This window comes from Syngnathus leptorhynchus, chromosome 11 (genome assembly GCF_054491065.1).
Source record: "Syngnathus leptorhynchus isolate UIUO chromosome 11, UIUO_Slep, whole genome shotgun sequence".
NCBI classification, from domain to species: Eukaryota; Metazoa; Chordata; class Actinopteri; order Syngnathiformes; family Syngnathidae; genus Syngnathus; species Syngnathus leptorhynchus.
The window spans coordinates 6,038,998-6,057,700 of record NC_141205.1 but is presented as its reverse complement, the minus strand read 5'-3'; the positions used below and the strand labels follow the sequence as shown (position 1 = coordinate 6,057,700).

General features: G+C 39.6%; 4 protein-coding genes across 6 annotated transcripts in view; 1 reads left to right on the top strand and 3 right to left on the bottom strand.

Moving 5' to 3' along the window:
- Positions 1-308: 308 nt before the first annotated feature.
- On the bottom strand, positions 309-2,520 carry il10 (interleukin 10). The gene is made up of 5 exons (XM_085924690.1): positions 2,241-2,520; positions 2,112-2,171; positions 1,856-2,020; positions 740-802; positions 309-656 (listed from the first exon to the last, which is right to left on the bottom strand). The coding sequence occupies exons 1-5, from the start codon at positions 2,409-2,411 to the stop codon at positions 546-548; spliced, it is 570 nt and encodes a 189-aa protein (XP_085780816.1). The 5' UTR covers positions 2,412-2,520; the 3' UTR covers positions 309-545.
- The window catches only part of fmoda (fibromodulin a), a 30,118-nt gene continuing 13,292 nt past the window's right edge, over positions 1,878-18,703 (top strand). The window contains exons 1-2 of one of the 2 annotated variants that reach the window (XM_085924685.1): positions 1,878-1,975; positions 2,262-2,419. The gene's annotated coding sequence lies outside the window, so the exon portion shown is untranslated. Of the gene's footprint in view, positions 1,976-2,026; positions 2,176-2,261; positions 2,420-18,703 lie in introns of those variants that run through there. The other variant, XM_085924688.1, reaches the window with a different exon arrangement.
- il20 (interleukin 20) lies at positions 6,849-8,419 on the bottom strand. Its single transcript, XM_085923853.1, has 5 exons — positions 8,270-8,419; positions 8,112-8,174; positions 7,844-7,996; positions 7,156-7,218; positions 6,849-6,941 (listed from the first exon to the last, which is right to left on the bottom strand). Exons 1-5 carry the CDS (start codon positions 8,417-8,419, stop codon positions 6,849-6,851), a joined length of 522 nt encoding a protein of 173 aa, XP_085779979.1.
- On the bottom strand, positions 10,689-17,430 carry prelp (proline/arginine-rich end leucine-rich repeat protein). 2 transcript variants are annotated; one of them, XM_085924019.1, is made up of 7 exons: positions 17,339-17,430; positions 13,686-14,103; positions 13,419-13,604; positions 13,182-13,339; positions 12,794-12,990; positions 11,709-11,784; positions 10,689-11,606 (listed from the first exon to the last, which is right to left on the bottom strand). In XM_085924019.1, exons 2-7 carry the CDS (start codon positions 14,097-14,099, stop codon positions 11,516-11,518), a joined length of 1,122 nt encoding a protein of 373 aa, XP_085780145.1. In that variant the 5' UTR covers positions 14,100-14,103; positions 17,339-17,430; the 3' UTR covers positions 10,689-11,515. The 2 variants fall into 2 exon arrangements, with proteins under 2 accessions (XP_085780145.1, XP_085780146.1); XM_085924020.1 differs by lacking the exon at positions 17,339-17,430 and having other exon boundaries at positions 13,686-14,248.

The window sequence follows — 18,703 nt, the reverse complement described above, 5'->3', positions numbered from 1 at the left end:
CAGTCATCAAATCAATCATTAGGAAAGTGCTTTTTGAATTACGATTATTTTGTTTAACCTTGCGTGAGTGGCATACCATTGCATATGCAAGGCCTATGGAGTTCCATTTACGGTAAGTTTAAATTAGGGTGAGGTGGCGGTGATGCTGCTGGTAAGTGGAAGATATAGGTCACGTTTGAGGTTAGTGCAGCAGCATTTTGGCTTTACACTAAATGTGTCTCGACTGAAGTGATGTAGGGTGTAATGTGCTGAGTCACTTGGTCCTTCTTACATGTGCAGAGAAAATATCAAAGAAAGTTTTACATGATGGCAAATCCTTTATTAGTTACACATTTAAAATAAGTAAAAAAGTACATTGAAACAATAAATATTTCAGCCGGCACATTGGATTCAATATGATTCTGATGCAGAGGCTTTTCATAGGCACATACTGTGTTGTCAAGTGGTAAAATAATAATAATATTAATCTACACATCTGTGCTTTCTTCCTGAGACGAGCAAGTTCACATTGATGAGGGTTAGCGAGTTTATTATTATGATTATTTTTACAAGGACACAGCTTGGTTCTTGAGACGTTTGGAAGCCAGATATGTTTCAATGTAGTTAAAAAGCACGTCCAGCTCGCCCATGGCCTTGTACACACCTTTGTTCTCCATCTGAGGGCAAACACAAAGCTGACTTTAGAAAAATGAAAATTGCTGGCAGTGCTAGCAGGATTGCGCAATGCAGGTAGACTCACCTGATTGTAGGTCACATTCAGTTTGACGATGTCAAACTGCTTCTGGCAGCCAAAGTATTTCCTCTACACAAAGAAGAGGGAAAGTGTGTTATTTAACATATCTGCAGACTTTGACAAACACGTCCTCCACTTCACTTCCCCTTTTGTAAGAACGGGATGATGCACATAATACGCGGCTTTTTTTTTTTTTTTTTTAATGCGTCACGCTCTTTCCAGTGAGCCACACAAGTTGTGACTTGTTCCGTATTTTTTGTGTCATGCTGATGCATGTGGGTCATCTTCTGGAGCGTCGGTGATTTATCCCACAATCAGGATGGGACTTTTGATTCTATGTTGAAGGGACTTATCCAAACACATGTTTTATGACGTTTATCTTTGAAACTCAAAATAACATGGAAAACAATTTAGCTCAGCGTTGCACAATCTAATTTCCACGTTATGTTCAATAAATTCATCCTGCACAAGGCCTTAATGTGCAATAAATTCTATACACAAGCACAGCCAATGTTATATAGGCTAGCATGTATCATGCATTGAATATTACATTTACGTTACGCTCAAATTTGTAGTTCAATTTATTTAAAAATGATTCATTACCTTTTTTTTTTAGTTATTTTAATGCTGGCCCACCAAAGTCAGTGTTGGTGAATAGTATATAATTGTTACTATACTTAAGCAGATTGTTCAGGTATCTGTACTTTTCTTGAGTATTTCTTTTTGGGCCACTTTTTACTGTTACTCTCAGCTATATTTGAAAACAGTTGTTTATACTTCTCATTTGTCCTTTTTAAATAGGTTCATTTAAATAGAATGAGATATTGCAGCAATAGTTTGGAACATGAACTGTGGAGCATTAACTTTGTGACGTAACTGATTCAGAGGAGGAAGCTATTCCTTATCCAGGACCTTATTGAAGTTAATTTGTAATATGAAAATTAGCTGGTGTAATGTTTTATAGTTGAGTTGTCTTTTTTTAAGCGACAAAAAATATTTATTTATTGTTTTGTATCAGTTTTTCTGTACCAACGTGCGAGTCTGATTATGAATTGGTAAATGAACAATAGCGCGCAAAAGACGCGTAAAAGACACATTTTTTTCCCCCCATGCTGTACTCACACATTTGGTGACATCTCTCTTCAGCTCATCAAATATCAGCTCGATGGACTCCACATAAGGTTTCAACTCACTGGTGTCCTCCGACACCCTGGTGATGGCTGCGGGCAGAACCGTGCCAAGGTAAAAGTCCAAAATAGTGCTCATGGCGTGGCAGGCAAACGGCGTCTGAATACAGAAAACAGAAACTGTTAATAGTGCCAAGCTCTGAGCATGAAGCTCAGATGTGAAACTCTTATCAGAAAATCGAGGAATTTACCTTAAAAGAGTCTTCGATCGTCTGATCTAGCAGGGCAGTGTCCAGGTCATCGTTCGCTTCCTGAGTAAATGAAACGATGCGTCAGAGTCGTGCGGAGGTTTGCTTTTCGTCTTCTTATCTCGTACTCACGTAAAAATCCCTGATCTGCAGGTAGTCTTCTCGCAGCCTTCGAAGCCTGCCGGGGAAGCTCTCCACGAAGCGGCAACATTGGTTGTTGCACTTGGGACTGCAGCACACTTTGCTGAGGAGCAAGTGTGCAGTGAGGAACAACAGAAGGACGGAAAGACAGCCGGTGCTCATGATGCTGGGTAGTTGCTTTTGGCTTTTCAGTGCTTCAGTGGATGCTTATTTCTCATGCAATGTGTCTTATTATATAGGCAGATCTGGGCTGAGTGGGAAGTTTGGGGGGGAAAAAAATGCTTAATGCATAAGAATGCTTAAAACACACGAGAAAGTCCCCCCCTCGCCCCCCCCACCCCCCGACTCGTATAGGCTATTACACTCCACCCATTACATAGATTGTTGTCGATGAGTTTCCTCTTGACATGTCATTTTGGTGGTTGGGGTGTCCCTAGATTTCAAAATTACAAGAAGTCGTTTTAGCGGCGTAAGTTTTTGTTGAAATTTCTACGTTTCTACAATATTATTTTGAACAGACTTGACTTTGGCTTTAGTTAACATCCAGTAATTGTCAGTCAGTTGCCCCAAATCAAAAACAATCTAATCAGTCGATATGTTTTTCTCATACTGTAAAAATCTGATTTTGTTTCACATTTTGATGAAGCCTTGGATTTACATACTTGACAACTGTCTTGGTTTAGTATTTCTACAATTTATCAAGTAATGGTGAAAAATGTGCAAAAACTGTGACCCCATTCAGCGTTGCTAATGAGATATTTCAAAAATGTACTATTGACTAGACCCTCACATTGAGACCAAGCTTAAAATTTGTCTATACAGAGGTGATCTATTGATGAATGAAATTTGAACTTCTTTTGCTTTTGTAATGTTTGCTTTCTTTTTTGCAATAGTAACACCAATGGATAGTGACCAATGCTTACTGAAAATGACAAGAGAAGACAAACATACATGTACAAGTTCTGTCAATTAAGTTGATGCCACTAATATAGTCACTGTGTGGTTGTTCTCATAGGCAGAGTTAAGATTTAAATGCATTAATTGACACTTTTTTTGTTGACTTTTTATTTGAAAAGTTGGGATTTAAAAATGGCTTCAATTTCTATTGCATTCATCATTAATGTTTAAAAGATTGCTCTGTAGTGGTTTTATTACAGTATATCACATTAACACAATTACAAGTGCAATAGTGTAAAAGTTAAGGATTCTAAATTGCTTCTTCAAGCATTGCCTGTAAGTGTGTTTTGATAGCAAGCGTTGGGTCCATAAAGAGCAAAATCTATCAAATCTAAACAAATCCGGAGAGTAACCAGCACCCACAATGGACTCTGTTCAAATTGAAGAAGTTCTACTTCATTAGAAATGAAGCAAACAGACATACTTTCATTTTGCATTTCGTGGGATGTCCCGTTCTTGTGTCCCGTGTCCCCTGTCCATCTACCACGATCACAGTTGGGTAACTTTGGTATTTTGAAGCGGTGCTAGGAGTCATTCACCCAGTTTGTCTCAGTTGGGTCAAGTTAATGTTAAATAACCTGCTGACACTTGAGTCACACATTAAATAGAAATAGTACACAAACATTGACAAACAGTAACAGCTAGCACTGTGGTGTAATCGGATAATTGTTCAAAATATTCCGATTGAAATGGAAATACTCAAAGAATCAAGATAATTATTTTTAACTTGTATTCTACTCTTCTCTGTTAGTTCTAGTGTCGAGAGGAAGACACTGACTTGGTTGTTGAAAAATATTCATTGGCTCTGCCTTGAATCAATCTTGATCTGCTTAGGGAGGATTTTTATCTGAATGGCACACAGTTGGTGAGAACCTTTTTTTCTTCTCGGCCAAGGGCGCAATGAACAAGCCATTCAGTTACTCAATTCTCAGTCTGACTGTGCAGTGGGACTGTGGCAAAGTGTGGGGAGGAGACATTGACCATCTATTTCCATTGTCAATTCAACTCGCAATTTTCAATTGTCTGTCTGAGAAAGAGTTGATTACTCATCATATATTTTAGGCTTCCTCTGTTTCCTTTCAAATTGTGAAATAAAAGATAAATAAACCTAAAAAGTTTTACTCATGTAAATCCATGGGTTGGCGTGGCTTATGAAGTCATTTTTAAGCAATGATTCACACTATTTTCCTCCAACGCATTCTTCTTAATTTCAAACTAATTCTAATTTGGTTGGTCTGAGTTCAAATTTCTATGATGCACTTGAAGCATATTCTGCAATTCAAGTCAGATTTTCCAAATGACTATAAAGTTTTGATTACAAATTGAAATTTGAACATGTAGAAGAAAAATCACTTTTTTTTTCCTCATTTTGGACATGAACCTACGTATATGCTTTTCGGTACGCTATGTCATGGTTTTTCTGTGTCTGCAAATCTACGGAGCTGAGAATTTGTGACTCACGAGCATATGTGATGCAATACTTGATTACGTCACTAAACATTTTAAACACTGTGGTTGCCAACTTTTATCCCTCAAGTATGGTGTGGTGTGCTTTCCACCCTCTCGTGCATCACGTTTGCGGTTGCAATTGTCTGTGCATATGGATGATAAATATAAAGTAGATTTAAAATGACAAAATAGGAAAATAGAGCCCTTAATGTTTTGCATCACTGCCATGAATCCTTGCACATTCGTGTAACGCTCGTTAGTGAGGGGCGTGGCTTTGGTCATGAGCAGGCGGAGGGACGCTTCATTCAAATTTTGCGAGCAGTTAGTAAACTGCAAATTCCCCTGTTTAATACATTCTGAGAAAAAATATTTTCCTCTTTTTTTTGTTTGTTTATTTTGCAGAATTGTGCAAGCAAATTGCTGTTATGAAATGAAGCCCGAAACCAATACGAGGTCTCTGTTTTGCTGACCTAGTATTTTGGATAAGGACATTTCTCATGCTCACGACTTTGACCTGGAAGTTACAAACGGAGGATTCTATTCTATTCTGTTGCTATTGCAATTCATGTAAACATACTTAAGAACATGTATAAAACTATCTTCATTTTTTTTCTGTCTTTTATTATTCACAGAACATTTATCGAGTTGATTGAGTTGATAACATTTTTTTGACACCTTTGCTATATGTTGAACGTGATGGTTATTTATTCCACTAAGTTCTCAACATTTCCTCGAGCTTCTCTCAAGGATACAGAGGAAGTGAGTCACCAAACGACTAGTTTGTAAAAATAGTCATTCATTTGTTCTACAAATTTTAGATTTACGAAATCTGACTGTATAACGTTTGAGGTCACACAGAGGTGCCGTGAGTGTCTTTACACACAGTGTACATTATATCAAAGGATGATTTATTTGTGATAATTCTGTAATCGTCAGTAATGCATTTTGGTAAGACACTCCAGGAACACATACGCAATACATTGTGACTAATGATACACGTGTGTCAAGAAACTCCTTGAAAAGTCCAAGAAATTTTGTTTTGCATTTACAGCTGACTTTTTTAGGGGTTACTTACTGGTCCCAACACTGGTCCCAGACAACCCAGGTCTAGGTCACTAAGACGCGGTATAAACCTGCGTTTGCGCCTTTGTGGGAGTAAACGCAATCGGCTTGTTTCCTGAACAATGGAGGAGGCACACTCACGGAATACAAAATTTGCTGTATGTGATAATCGCTGACTATCTATGAATCTCTCAATCTATCTATCCATCCATCTATCCCTAGCTATCATCTGTCAATACCTTACAGAGGAGCCTACACTTTAGCACCCTCTGTTGATTGAATGGAGTTGAGCATGTATGCGCGCAGGTTTTAAGTCATTTAGTATTTTCTCTGTGCGTGGGAATATATGTCTGCACTACCCTGTGTAAGGTGTTTAACCAAGTAGTTGTGGTTGCACTGTGTGAACCACTTCAGCTCAGTCATGCTTTGGTTTCACTTGAGGGGTATACTGTAGAATACGTTTTCTCAGAATTGAACATTGTATCAAGATAATTGTGAGCCATCCGTCTTTCTCGTCGAAAACGGAGCAGATTGCCACAGAGATACAGATTGTTGTCTCGTGGTAAATTTGGTTGGTCATCATCAGCCTGATGTGAAAAAATTGCCGTGTCATGAAAAAGCTTGTTAGGGTAGCTATAAAAATAGTTTATTTATTTGTGTTGAAACTTTGACAAAAGATACATAATAGAAAAACAGGTACATTGAATAAATATTCCATAGCCTTATAAAAACATGCACAAACAATAATGCTTATCATCAGAATCCATTGTGATATTCATTGATCTGCTTATACCATAATTCATTTGTGTTGAAACTTTGACAAAAGATACATAATAGAACAACAGGTACATTGAATAAATATTCCATAGCCTTATAAAAACATGCACAAACAATAATGCTTATCATCAGAATCCATTGTGATATTCATTGATCTGCTTATACCATTCAAAAACACATTTCAACTCCCAGATGATAAAAATTGGCACTGGATCATTCATTCATTAATAATTAATTCATTTAGATAACTTGGCCCAATTACACGGATCTAAAAACACATACTGTTTGGAGGACACGGAGATAATTTATCAAAATGCAGAAATGTCAAAAGTCACTTTTAAGTGACCTTTGCGGTCAGTGGTTGCGTGCCTGGTCCACTTCATCCAACCAATCCAGGAGTGTGTCCAGCTCTGCTACGCCTTTTACCGCCGCCTTGTTGGTGCCCAGCTGGGTTGGGAAACAACGGAGACATAGAGAGAGAACTTGAATAATGTTGATGCAATCACATTCAGAGAAGTAGGTTAAGATCTATATGAATATTGAAGTTGAAATGATGCACATATATTCAGAATCAAAGTAAATAAATGTTTGCCTGATTTGTTAGTGGAAGTCAGTGTTGCATACATTCAGTCATAAGGCAAATAAAAGGACATTTATTCACCTTGTCAAACTCCGTTTGTAGAGAGTCGATTGCTTTGTGCGTGATCTCGTCGCAGATGCAGTGCTGAGGAGAGAAGATGGGGGCGTTAATTCCCCGTCAAGGCACGTTTATGAGCAAGCCGTTTGCGCATTCATTCATTGGCTTTCTATTGTCATAAATATTAATGTTGTGCTGGCAAATTTGACATTTTTAACTCATTCACTGCCAAGATCTATTTCAACTGAGTTAATGTGCATTGTTGATGGATTTAAATTTAGGGACCTCCTGCAGTCACGACATTTCTCTTTAATCTTGAATGCAATCTATGTTTTTTTTTGTGGACTCAGCGTTATTGAAACTAGATAACACTTTGTCTATTTTCCATCTTGAAAACACAAATCTCTCTTCTTCCTCCATGGCTGTTTATATGCGTCATCAGAGACAAAACAGAAAATATACAGGGCCACTTTTTGTGATTTTTCTAGAATAACAATAATCTAATTACTTAACTGGGAGAAGTAAAGTAAGTTGGTTGGATCATTAGTTACTGGAAAAACATCTACATTTCAAAGTCAACTAGTGCGCAGTTTTGACCGCACTAGTAGTTGCTCTCTTGTTCTTTGCAACTATAGCCCTGAATTGTCTTACTCGCGAGGTCAAATCAGCGCATCGGTAGGATATAAAAATGAATGCTCTTGAGCACACTTACACATTTGTTGATGTTCCGCCTCATGATGACAAAAGCGTTAGCCAGGGCGCTGGCGCTTCGTTGCTCTGCTGGCTGATTGCAGACAAAGTTGCGGAACACCCTCTCCACGTAGAAGCGGAGGAGCAGGCGCAGGAAGCAGCATGTCTGATCCTCCTAAGGAGATCCCAAAGATTATGTCACAACAGTTCCACGCTGATGTTGTGTATTGCCACATGTATTATCAAGAACTCCCTTTTTATGCAACGGTCTGACCTCAAGTGAGACTCACCTGAATTTCTCTCATTGCTGTTGGGTTGAGAATCCTCACTCTAATCTCAGTGTCATCCATAATCTGATACAAAACCCAAACGAGATAGGATTCAATATCCACACCTGCCACTTGATGCCATCGCTATCTTTTTCCGGGAGTGCCGGTGGGAAACGTACCGCTTTGGTACGTATGTCGGAGTAATATCTGCGGAGCTCCGGCTTGTGGACGCTGAAGGTGCATGTGTTGTTCAGCGTGAAGGTGAGCACTGGTTTACTCACAAAGCCCATCAAGAGGCAGAGCGAAAAGTAGAGCAAACTTGTCAACATTGTGGTTGTCTGGAGAAGAGAGAGGAGACAAAGAAATGTCAAATTACTATCAGTCATTCATGGTTACCTCTGCTGAGCATTTTGTGGTACAAGTGTAATTTTTGCTTTTACATTTTTCAATGAATGACAGTTTGATTCAATTTGTCATTCAGTCATGCCAACTGCAGTATTTAATCTCACGAAGTTGTCTCAATCTTGTCATTCATCCTGCAGTTGTTAGCGATACTCAGCAGGAATCTGCAGCCAGCCACCCACCATCATCACTGTGTTCACACTCACCTGTGTATTCACTTGTATTCTGGAGAAGATTCCAAGGCTGGCTGTGTCTGTTGTTCCTCCATGCTACCTGTCGCCTCTTATAGTCCAGCAAGGGGAATTTTAGCAGCAATAGTATTTTCCACGCATTCAACCATCAGATTAGGAGGAAGTGTTGAAACAGGTATTCCCTTCTAAGAGAGACATCAATTAAAAATTCCCTGCTCCCTCAGGATTACACAATTATCTAATGACTCATTCAAACGGCGACATCAATCTGGTTCTGGTCTAGATTAGATAAAATGATCCAAAGTCAACTTTTTTTTTTTTTTTAATGCAATTGTTTATATATTCGGTATGCCTCAAGTTGGTCACAGTATAGCCCGCTCAATATTATCGAGTAGTTTTTAGATCCATTTAAAAGCCAGTTTTTAAGATGCTCTTATAAAGTAGTCTTGGGACTTTACTGTAGTCAGACAAGTTCGGATTGGAAACACCCAGTCGACTTGCTGAACTGCTAATTCCATTTATAAAAAAAATTCGTGTAGAAAGGCGTTATGAGCAAACTGGCTCATGGCAAGGGTTTGCCCCATCTCTCCCTTTCCATCACTCTGACTAGATGGAAAATGCTTGGATTGGAAGTTTTAAATTTTGCAGTCAACAAAAATTCTACCTTCCTGCAATGCCAGCAGCCCATTGGACAGGCAAGGAAAACAGCTATCATAAAATAAAGTAGTGACAGGTAATTCAAAGGGTTCCACACACTTTTGTCATGGTTGAATTTAGCAAACAGCCCGTGACACCGATGAGCGTTGAAACGCTACTAGTCTTGGCTCTCTGCCAGCTTCAATGTTGTTCATTCATTTTTTTGCATCTAATTTACTCGTAAACCACAACAAACTATTCACATCGTGACACATTGTAAGCACAAAAGAGCCCTCAATTACATTGTCTACATGTTTATTTCCTAAAGTCTGCAATCATTATCTCACACCACACAATGTGAATACACAACAGATGAACAATGACAAATATTCAGTATAATTATAATGTCCTTGTAGAAGAGAGACAGCTGCATTGTGTTTGTAAATTCAGCCAGCATTTAATAGCTGCAGTTTTGTCTCTTGGCCAACAGAGGGCGACTCCACTAGTTGGAAGAATCATTTGTTCTATTATACAATTATATCGTTTGGTTAATAGTTTCTGTAGTGTCTAGAGCCAAGTGCAATTATCTCTGCCTAAGAATAGAACATCAGAGGAGTTTGAATACATTTGTGGTTTTATTAAGTATCACCACCCACAACTAAATTAATGATGGTTTCAAGTCTCTTGCATTAATGTTTAACCTCAGTGATGTAGCCACTGGTAAGGAAAAGAAAATGGAAAGAATTTACCTTTTCAATACAACCCCAAAAAGGCTCAGGGTGTCAACAAAGCAACATTTTTTTTTTTTAAATACAAACTTCCAAAATCCTTCAGAAAATGGAGATGAAGATTGATTATACAAGGTCCGGCAAAATGATCTGACACGTTTGTAGGTTTGATAAAATGCAACTAAATTAAAGAAACAAAAACGTTTTATTTTTATTTTTGAAAAGTACCCAAAATATGGTCTTTGCAAGTATATTTCAGGGGAGTGGTAGTGCCCCTATGTCCCCCATCTAGCTCCGCCAGTGGAGGCGGGGCATTTGTCGCCCGAGGCAACTTCCAAAAATGGCACCCCCGCCGAAACATGTCAGGTAATGCAACCTAAAATAAATTGTAAATAAATAAACTGACAAGGGAAACAAAATGAATTAGGGCTATACAAATAAACTTGACTTGACTTGACTTAGTACAACTACACAACAGACAGTTTATGTTAATCACCCTCCCACGTTTTCAGTGGGTAGACCCAGAAAGTTGCCAGTGTTTTGTAATCTACAGTCATTGAAAGCAAAATAATAGCAAATATGTTTTCCATATAGTTGAGCTTTTAATATTTCAGGAATGAATAAATATTTAAATTCAACGCTGAGCCTTTATTAACACTCTTGATAATTGCTTTTATAATTGCCATAGCATGTCTGTTTTCTTTGAGCTGCAAGTGATGTCATCATTTCCCATGCAGTACTTCTTCCCCGTCATACCTGTTATGCAAACACACATTTTCATTGCCGCAAAGAAAACAAGCGAAAGCTTGTCCTTGTGTAAAGGGTCGTACATGTATTTTTAATGAACCCGTTTTATTATCAATATTAGAAGGTGGTGAACAAAAAAATCTTTAAATCCAACATATTCACACATTTCATACACTCGTAAAAGATTCAAATGCTTCTATCAATAAATCTAAATAAAAGAAGGTACAACACAATGTTTATTCATTTAATTATTATTTGTACAAAGCTTTACACAAGGAATAAAGAATATAATGACATTTTACTTGGAATAACGTGAAAAATGCATGCACATTTAGGACACTTCCAACTACACAGTAGTTAATGTTATTTAATGTTATTTTTTCCCCGGTCTACTTATGAACATACTGACTACATATGTGAAGTGTGTCCATCAATGCACTTGTATTCTCAGGCTTTTCAAGTATTTGTCTTCTGCTTTTTTTCTTTTCGTCAAACAACAACACAATACAATAAGCACTGATACATTTATATAAACAGTAAAGTGTATCATAATATTATGATGCAACTCCTCATGTAGACATGTAACCTGGAAGGTTAATGAAATTTGGGAACCATGTGTGTCGTTGCAGTACCACGTCAAAGACAGTTTCGCAAAGCGCACGCACGTGTGGAGCGCCCGGAGTGCCAGTTGTGCACGCCTCCTCGCCTCAAGGTTGTTTCCCTAAATAACAATGGAATGCAGGTGTCTGAAGCACATGATCACATCCAGCGGTATGGGAGGGCTTAGTTGATTTCCATCCAAACGCAGGTACCTGAAGCAACATAAGCCTGACTTAACATGTCCACTCACCACATTTTGCTCCCAGGTGTCAGAAGTGTTCCCTCTGTTTTGAACACCGACGCATTTGACTCACCTTAGCCTAGGAATCTGGCTGGGATCACTCGTGTCGGCCTGCAGGCTGCGTGGGCAGATTAGAGTGCCATTGATGCCTAGCCAAGAAAAACACAATGACTTTGCAAAACATAGGGGAAATTTAAGTGATTTCAAAGTGCACTTTCATTGAGGATAAAAAAAAAAATACAAAGGAAATAAGGCGTGGTACAACACAGGGGATTTGCTAAATGTTCATTACGTCTTTGGTAACTGTGACGGGCTGTTGAATGTCGTTGAACTCAGCTTTAGTTTACATAGTTGAAGTCTAAACAGTTTGGTCTATGAAGGTTCAAATGAAAAAGCGGCAATAATAACACGTTTTAACTTGACACACTCATACTGTGGAATTACCGTCAGTCCAAATATTATACAATTACATTTATCAAGGTTGAAATTGGGCATAGGTATTAATCTAAAAATAGAAACAGCAAACTATATTTAGAGACATAAGGAGAAGCAATTCTATTAAAACAAACTACAACAACCACAAATTTAATGTTATGCTCATACTAATTATGTTTAAACTGTCTACAATCAAATACTTTTTATTTCTAACAAATTTAAAGCAGGGTTGAAATGACTCAATTTGATTTTGCATTTCTAAAGTAATAAAGGATTATTATGTATGGCAAAGGAATCTGGAATTTAATACCAATTTTTTATGACCAAGTATTTTTCACCCACCCTATACATAGTTTAAGGTTTACACACCGCGCTGTCCCAATTTGTTATGCACGTATGGAAACATTTTGTGTTGTAAGTTGATACTGAATTGATACAGAAGTCTGTCATTCGTCCAAAGCAAATGTTTCTACCAGACGTTGTTAAAGACATAAGTTTTGTCTTCTTTGATTTAGAGCAGATTATTGTAGTAAAATTCCCCCCACCCATTCAGCTCATCCTCTTGGGTGTCACGGCTGTGCCTGAGCCTATCCCAGTTGATTTTGGACAAAAGGTGCGGTACAACCTGAACTGGATACCCCGCACAAGTCGTAGAATTATGCAACCAAAAGTAATGACGCCTACGCATAGACAACCCGTTTCAGTGAGGTGCCTTGGGCTTACTCTCAATGGTGTTGTGATTGAGGTGCAGATGCTCTAGGTGAGCACTGAAGAGAGGAATGGAGGCCAGTTGGTTGTGAGCGAGCTGCAGGTCCAGCAAGCTGGAGATGTTGAACACGGCAGTGGGGACGCCTTTGTCACTCAGGTGGTTGTAGTTAAGCCTCACGAAGGCCAAGTGAGAGAGGCCTTGGAAGTAGTCTCTGAATAGAGAAGAAACTCTCTCAAAATGTTGTATTCCAACACATCAGAATATTAGAAATGGATCTCAGTGCAATACTGCTGTTCAAAATTATTAACGTGACTGAAATCGATCTAAAGCTCTCTGTGTCCAGTGAGTTTTGTATGTGATTTTGTTGACTGTATAGCCGCACGGCCTCCTCTCTATACTTGCTTTGGAATGTCCTCAATACGGTTTTTGTCGAGGAATAGTTGCACGAGGCTGTTCGGTACGCCATCGGGCATCTTTTTTAGCACATTGTGAGCCAAATTGAGCTGCATCAGGCTGGACAAATCCTTGAAAGTGTTTTTGCCCAGGTCATTGTCGCTCAGCTGGGAAGGAAGACGTCACAGGTATGTTGACACAAAATGCACGGAGAACACACAAGTGCATCCAAAAAGAAAGTTTCACCTGGTTGTGGTAGAGGTCAAGTAGGGTCAGGTTTCCCATCTTACTAAGGGCGCCTGCAGGTATTTTGGAAATACGATTCTTACTGAGACGGAGCTGTTCCAAACTTGCCGGAAGGCCAGAGGGCACCTCTTTGAGCTGGTTTCGTTGAGCATAGAGGTACAACAGCGCAGGTATTTTCTGGAACACCTACGCAAAGGATAAAAATAGAACATTGTCAACGTTCCAGGAATTTCGCAACGTAAATCGAGCAAGGGAAGCCCGTCCTACCTGTTTGTCTATCCGGTGAATACGATTGTTTGCCAGGTTGATCCAACGGACCTCTGTGGCATTCACAAAAGCTTCCGCCACCACCTCTGAGATGTAGTTATTTTGAAGGTACAGATAGTGGGTTCTGAATGGGATGACGGGGATCACACGGATGTTCCGGTTCTCGCAGTTGAGAGCGTTGGGATAGCTTGGAGAGCATAAACACTCCTTGGGGCAGTCAGGGTAAGGGGAAGGCGGGCCGAGGATGAGCGGAGGGAAGTCCGTGGGCTCCTGTGGCTCGGGCTGGGGGACGGAGGGCTGCCTGGGGGTCGTAGGGCGCCTGGTGGGCTTCCTTGGCCGAGGCCTCTGAGTTAGCACCGCTCCGATCAGAAGGAGCAGCACCAAGGCAGAGAAGAGTCCTGTGGGGGGCTTCATCCTCCTGAATAAACATGAACAAAGATTTGATTTGCAATTTTGTGATATAATTTACACGAGTCCTTGATTTGTGGGTGTTTTTTTTTTTATCTTCTAATGTAGATGAGTATCTACACACAAATAAAATCAATCATCAAGATCGCACAATGTACGAGCTACAGTGCCAGTTTTGACAGCATTATCATTTTGAAAGAAATAATTTCCCCACAATTGTTGAATTCTTTTTTTATATCTATTTCTTTTTATTCGATGCCCCACAATTGTTGAATTATTTTTTACATCTATTTCTTCTTATTCAGTGCCGGAGAGTGAGCAGAAATCAGTAAGTCAGGAGATGAATAGTTAGAGGATTTTTTTTTTTTAAAGAAGCGAAGAAGGGATAAAGACTCTTTTGTCAGGGCTGCTCCTGAGGGAGACTTGAAGAGGGGTAGACTGGAGGTCTGGAAGTTCCAGAGTCTTTGCACGTGTGTGCTCACTAAGAAGCTTACATACGTCTGCATATGGCAACAGTATGTACGATGTGACATGCTTACATCACCACTCATGTAGCTTCATGGTGGAATTCCATGGTGGAATCTCGGGCTCTGTCCTTCGTTTTCCCTCTCAGTCATTCAGAGCCTTCCAGACCCTCTTTTCATATCGGACACCGAAAGAGCCCGCCATGATACCTCCATTCTGAGATTGTTGTCACATATAAATATAGCCGTGGTATCTTCATCTCCATATCGTAAGGAAGTGTTTTGATGATTTGCTTTGAGTTGAATCTTCAGAAAATAGCGTAACTCAGATTTTATTTATTTCTACATAACGACATTATGTAAACAATTAGAATTTTTTTTTCTTCAGTGTTTTTGTACGTGGAAGGACAAAGTTGGGATACCCCAGATTTAGAGTCTTCAATTAACTGGACGTGAATATTTTTAGGAATGTGGGAGTTCCCAGCAAAAAAACCCACGCAAGCATGTGGAAAACATTCAAACTCTAAATAGGAAGTCCCGAGCTGAGGTTCATCCTCAGAACTTCTGGATGGTGTGGTGTCAAACTCTTTTTTGTCACGGGCCGCATGGTAGTCATCGTTTCCTTTGGAGGGCCATTATGACTGTCAACCCAAATAAATGTACGAACGTCTCATATTATATACAGTATAAGCTACACAACAAACTGATGAATAACTAGTTTTGAAATCTTAGACTGGTAAAAAAAATTTGAATTTGTAAAAAGATGAATGGTAAAAAAAACAGCAACATCTCTATTTTTTAAAAGTGATTATATTTTTCAATTTTAGTATTGACACCAGTCGATGCACAATTTGTCTTCGCGGGCTAAATATAATTACATTGCGGACTAGATTTGGCCCGCGGGCCAGAGTTTGACACCCTTGTGCTAAGAAATACCGTCCCATGGTAACATTAGGAGTAGCATTTTACTAGTTGTATGTGGATTCCAATTTTCAAAGGCAAAATGTGCTCTTCTATTGGATTGTTTTGAATAGGGCAAGGTGGGCCTATATACAGTGATCCCTCCTACTTCGCGGGGGTTACGTTCCAGACCCAACCGCGAAATGGGAATTTCCGCGAAATAGAAACTAGATTTTTTTGAGCTATTCTTGGAAGATATTCTATTTTTATCGCTGACATCAACCAGCTCGCTGCTAGGGGACTTTCATATCAATGGACTGTGCGCTCCGCATTCATGCCTTAGCGACGAGACTAACAGTGTATTGCTATGTCCAGATGAAGGCCACCGCCGGTGGAGAGTGTTATATCTTTACTATTTTCCAGGTTCTGATGTAGCAAGCATGGTTCGGACAACGACGTGATGGGTACTGCTTTATTCCTTTCATCACAGTCAGTTCACTGGCCGTACATCGCGACACTGAACGTCCCCGAAGCTCCCCCTCCCACATCCGGGGTTTTCCCACTACGGAACATGAGTTAGTCCAAAATATACAACAGCGAGAACGCCCTGAAGTCACATGTGACGATAAAGTATACTGTACTGACTCTTTAATTTATTCATTTCACTTTTAAACGTAAGCTATCATTATTAAAGGAAAATGAAGAAACTCAAGTGGCCGCGAAACCTCGTGAAATGATGAAATTTCTGCGATAAAATAATTCATTTCCGCATTTTTGAAAACCCGCGATATAGCGAAGCCGCGATAGTTGAAGCCGCGAAGTAGGAGGGATTACTGTAGTGCGTCATTGGTTGTAAACGGAAAATATCAAAACAAACAAGTCCCTCGCATGTTTTGATCAACAAAAACAGTAGTTTCATAATGTACTGAGACCAGTTAAAATTCATCAGAGTGACATAAATGTGGAGATCAAATGCTAATCAAAACCACATAACTATTTTTTCTGTTTAAAAAAAATATTTAACCGCAGCTGAAGTGGTCGAATCATTCGACCCAACAACGTATAATTAAACATTGCTCGGCGTGATGTCATCCAAACGACTGCTTTTGTATCTCTCATCAACAACTTGGCTCGTAGGCGAGGAAATCTGTAGAAGCGTGTCTTCCTCGCCAACACACTGCACTGGTTTTCGTATGTGAATGCCAAACATGTTCTCATGTGGGTGTGGCCGGCCTGCATTGGCTTTTACAAAAAATTTGCATCTGTGAATCCATCGGGGTATACAGAGACGACCTCACGTGAAAGAATCAATAGCCTACAGTCAATAAAATGGTCAAAATCATCTACAGTTAGATCAGATACTTTAGATTACTTTACTTGTGCTTTATTGTCCGTTGAGTGGACGCTGAACATTTAAATCCTTCTGCAGTAAATAATACTGATCAGTAGTGACAATGCAGATATTAGACTAGAATTAGTGACGAATTAGTTTTTTCCCCAAGACGTCACAGCAAATTTTGATGCATGTGTTTATAAAACGCATGCCTGAAAGGTTTTCCCTGTTACAAAATATTCAATTCCTGCTTTTCAACCGTTTGAGTCAAAAGAAATGTTTGTGATGATTGGGGAATGTGGCTAAATCAGCATCAGGCAAAATAGACCTGGGAACAATTTTGGTCAGTTTTGGAAAGTTTGGAATTCATACATGAGGAAAACAAGGATCTCCTGGCGTGTCAGGTATGGCACAGCACAGCGTTGCCATGGAAACACACTCGGGCATTTGCTGCACAAGTGCCAACAGTCTCAGTACACAACACCGCCTCTGTTTTCACAGCCAAACATCACTGTAAAAAAACAAAAAAAACAAATAAATGTCCTTACCTGCCTTTGGTACCTGCCCTCTTTTGTCAAGTCACAAGTTGTGTCTTTTCTTCTCTCTGCCTTTCGCCCTCCTTTCGTCTTTAGCCGTCCACTCCCTCTCTCCCTCGCTGTCCCTCACCCTCCCCATCCTTATTCCTTTCCTCTCTCTCTTTGAGTTTGGCTTTTTTCCCTTCTGAGGTCACAGTGCCTCTTTCTTCACGACCCGTGATTTCGACTCTTCAGAGAGTCCATCTCGGCTTGGTCACTGTGGTGTATTTGCATGGATGCAAAAACGTGGGAAAGATGGAACATTAGATATTTGCACAGAGCCGCCCAACAGGGATTGCATCGGTCCCAATAGCCCCCCCCCCCTCCACCGACCACCCTTTCTTTGTTTCTCTCTTTCTTTCCCCACTTCCTTGTTTAGATGAACGCACACGCATCTCATCATGTGTTTTTCATTAGCAGCATCCAAACCCTATTATGCATCCATGACTTTTTTCCATTTGTGTCTAAGTTAAATGTGCCAGACTCATACCGTCTAAATATTTGCAAACTGAAAATTAGGACGAACCCAATGACCTACAACAATCACCTTTCCTCAGTGATCATCAAAGTTAGGTTTTAAGGTTTGCCAATTTTGACAGTTGCAATTATGGGCTTTTCTGTAACAGAAGTCATTCTTTGTCATACCATCCATAGTCAGGATTTCATAAAATAAAATGCATACATAACTTTTGCAACACACTTATAATACAAGCAGACTCAAGTCTAAGTAAAATAGTTTTCTGAACTTAATCTACCACATAATGCCGTTTTATTTGCTGTCGCTTTGCTAACAGTGTACATTTGCTAATTCACAGCCAATCAGATGATGGTTGGATCATTTGCTGTCTATATTGTAGAAAGATTGATTGGCTGCTACCTCCACTGTGGGTCGGTCTTGGGGTAAAATGGAAGAAAATAATCATTGGATAGCACCGCATCTGCCCCATCTGCCCCAAAAAGCACCAGCCCATCGGGCTTCTGGCTTGTAGACCAGATGGCCAGTCTGGGTAGTTAAGCGTCTTTGGAATACGTGGCGTGTTTTTGGAACACTCACCCCAACCAAGCCACCTGATTAAGAATGATTGCTGAATAACTGCCCATACAGTTATTGAAGGATTTGTGATGACATGGAACAGATGAATTCAATCCCCAGGCTTGTGACACAAAGCGAAGCTAGGCCAAACATCTGGTTAAGGCTGACCTCAACCAGAAATGGAAAAATAAAACATTTGTATTCATTCACTTGTGATCATCTCGTCGTGGTTAAAGTGGATATCTGTTTTTAATGCATTTAAGTATGCAATCCTGTGGAAAGCAGCTTTATGTGTACAAAGAAAA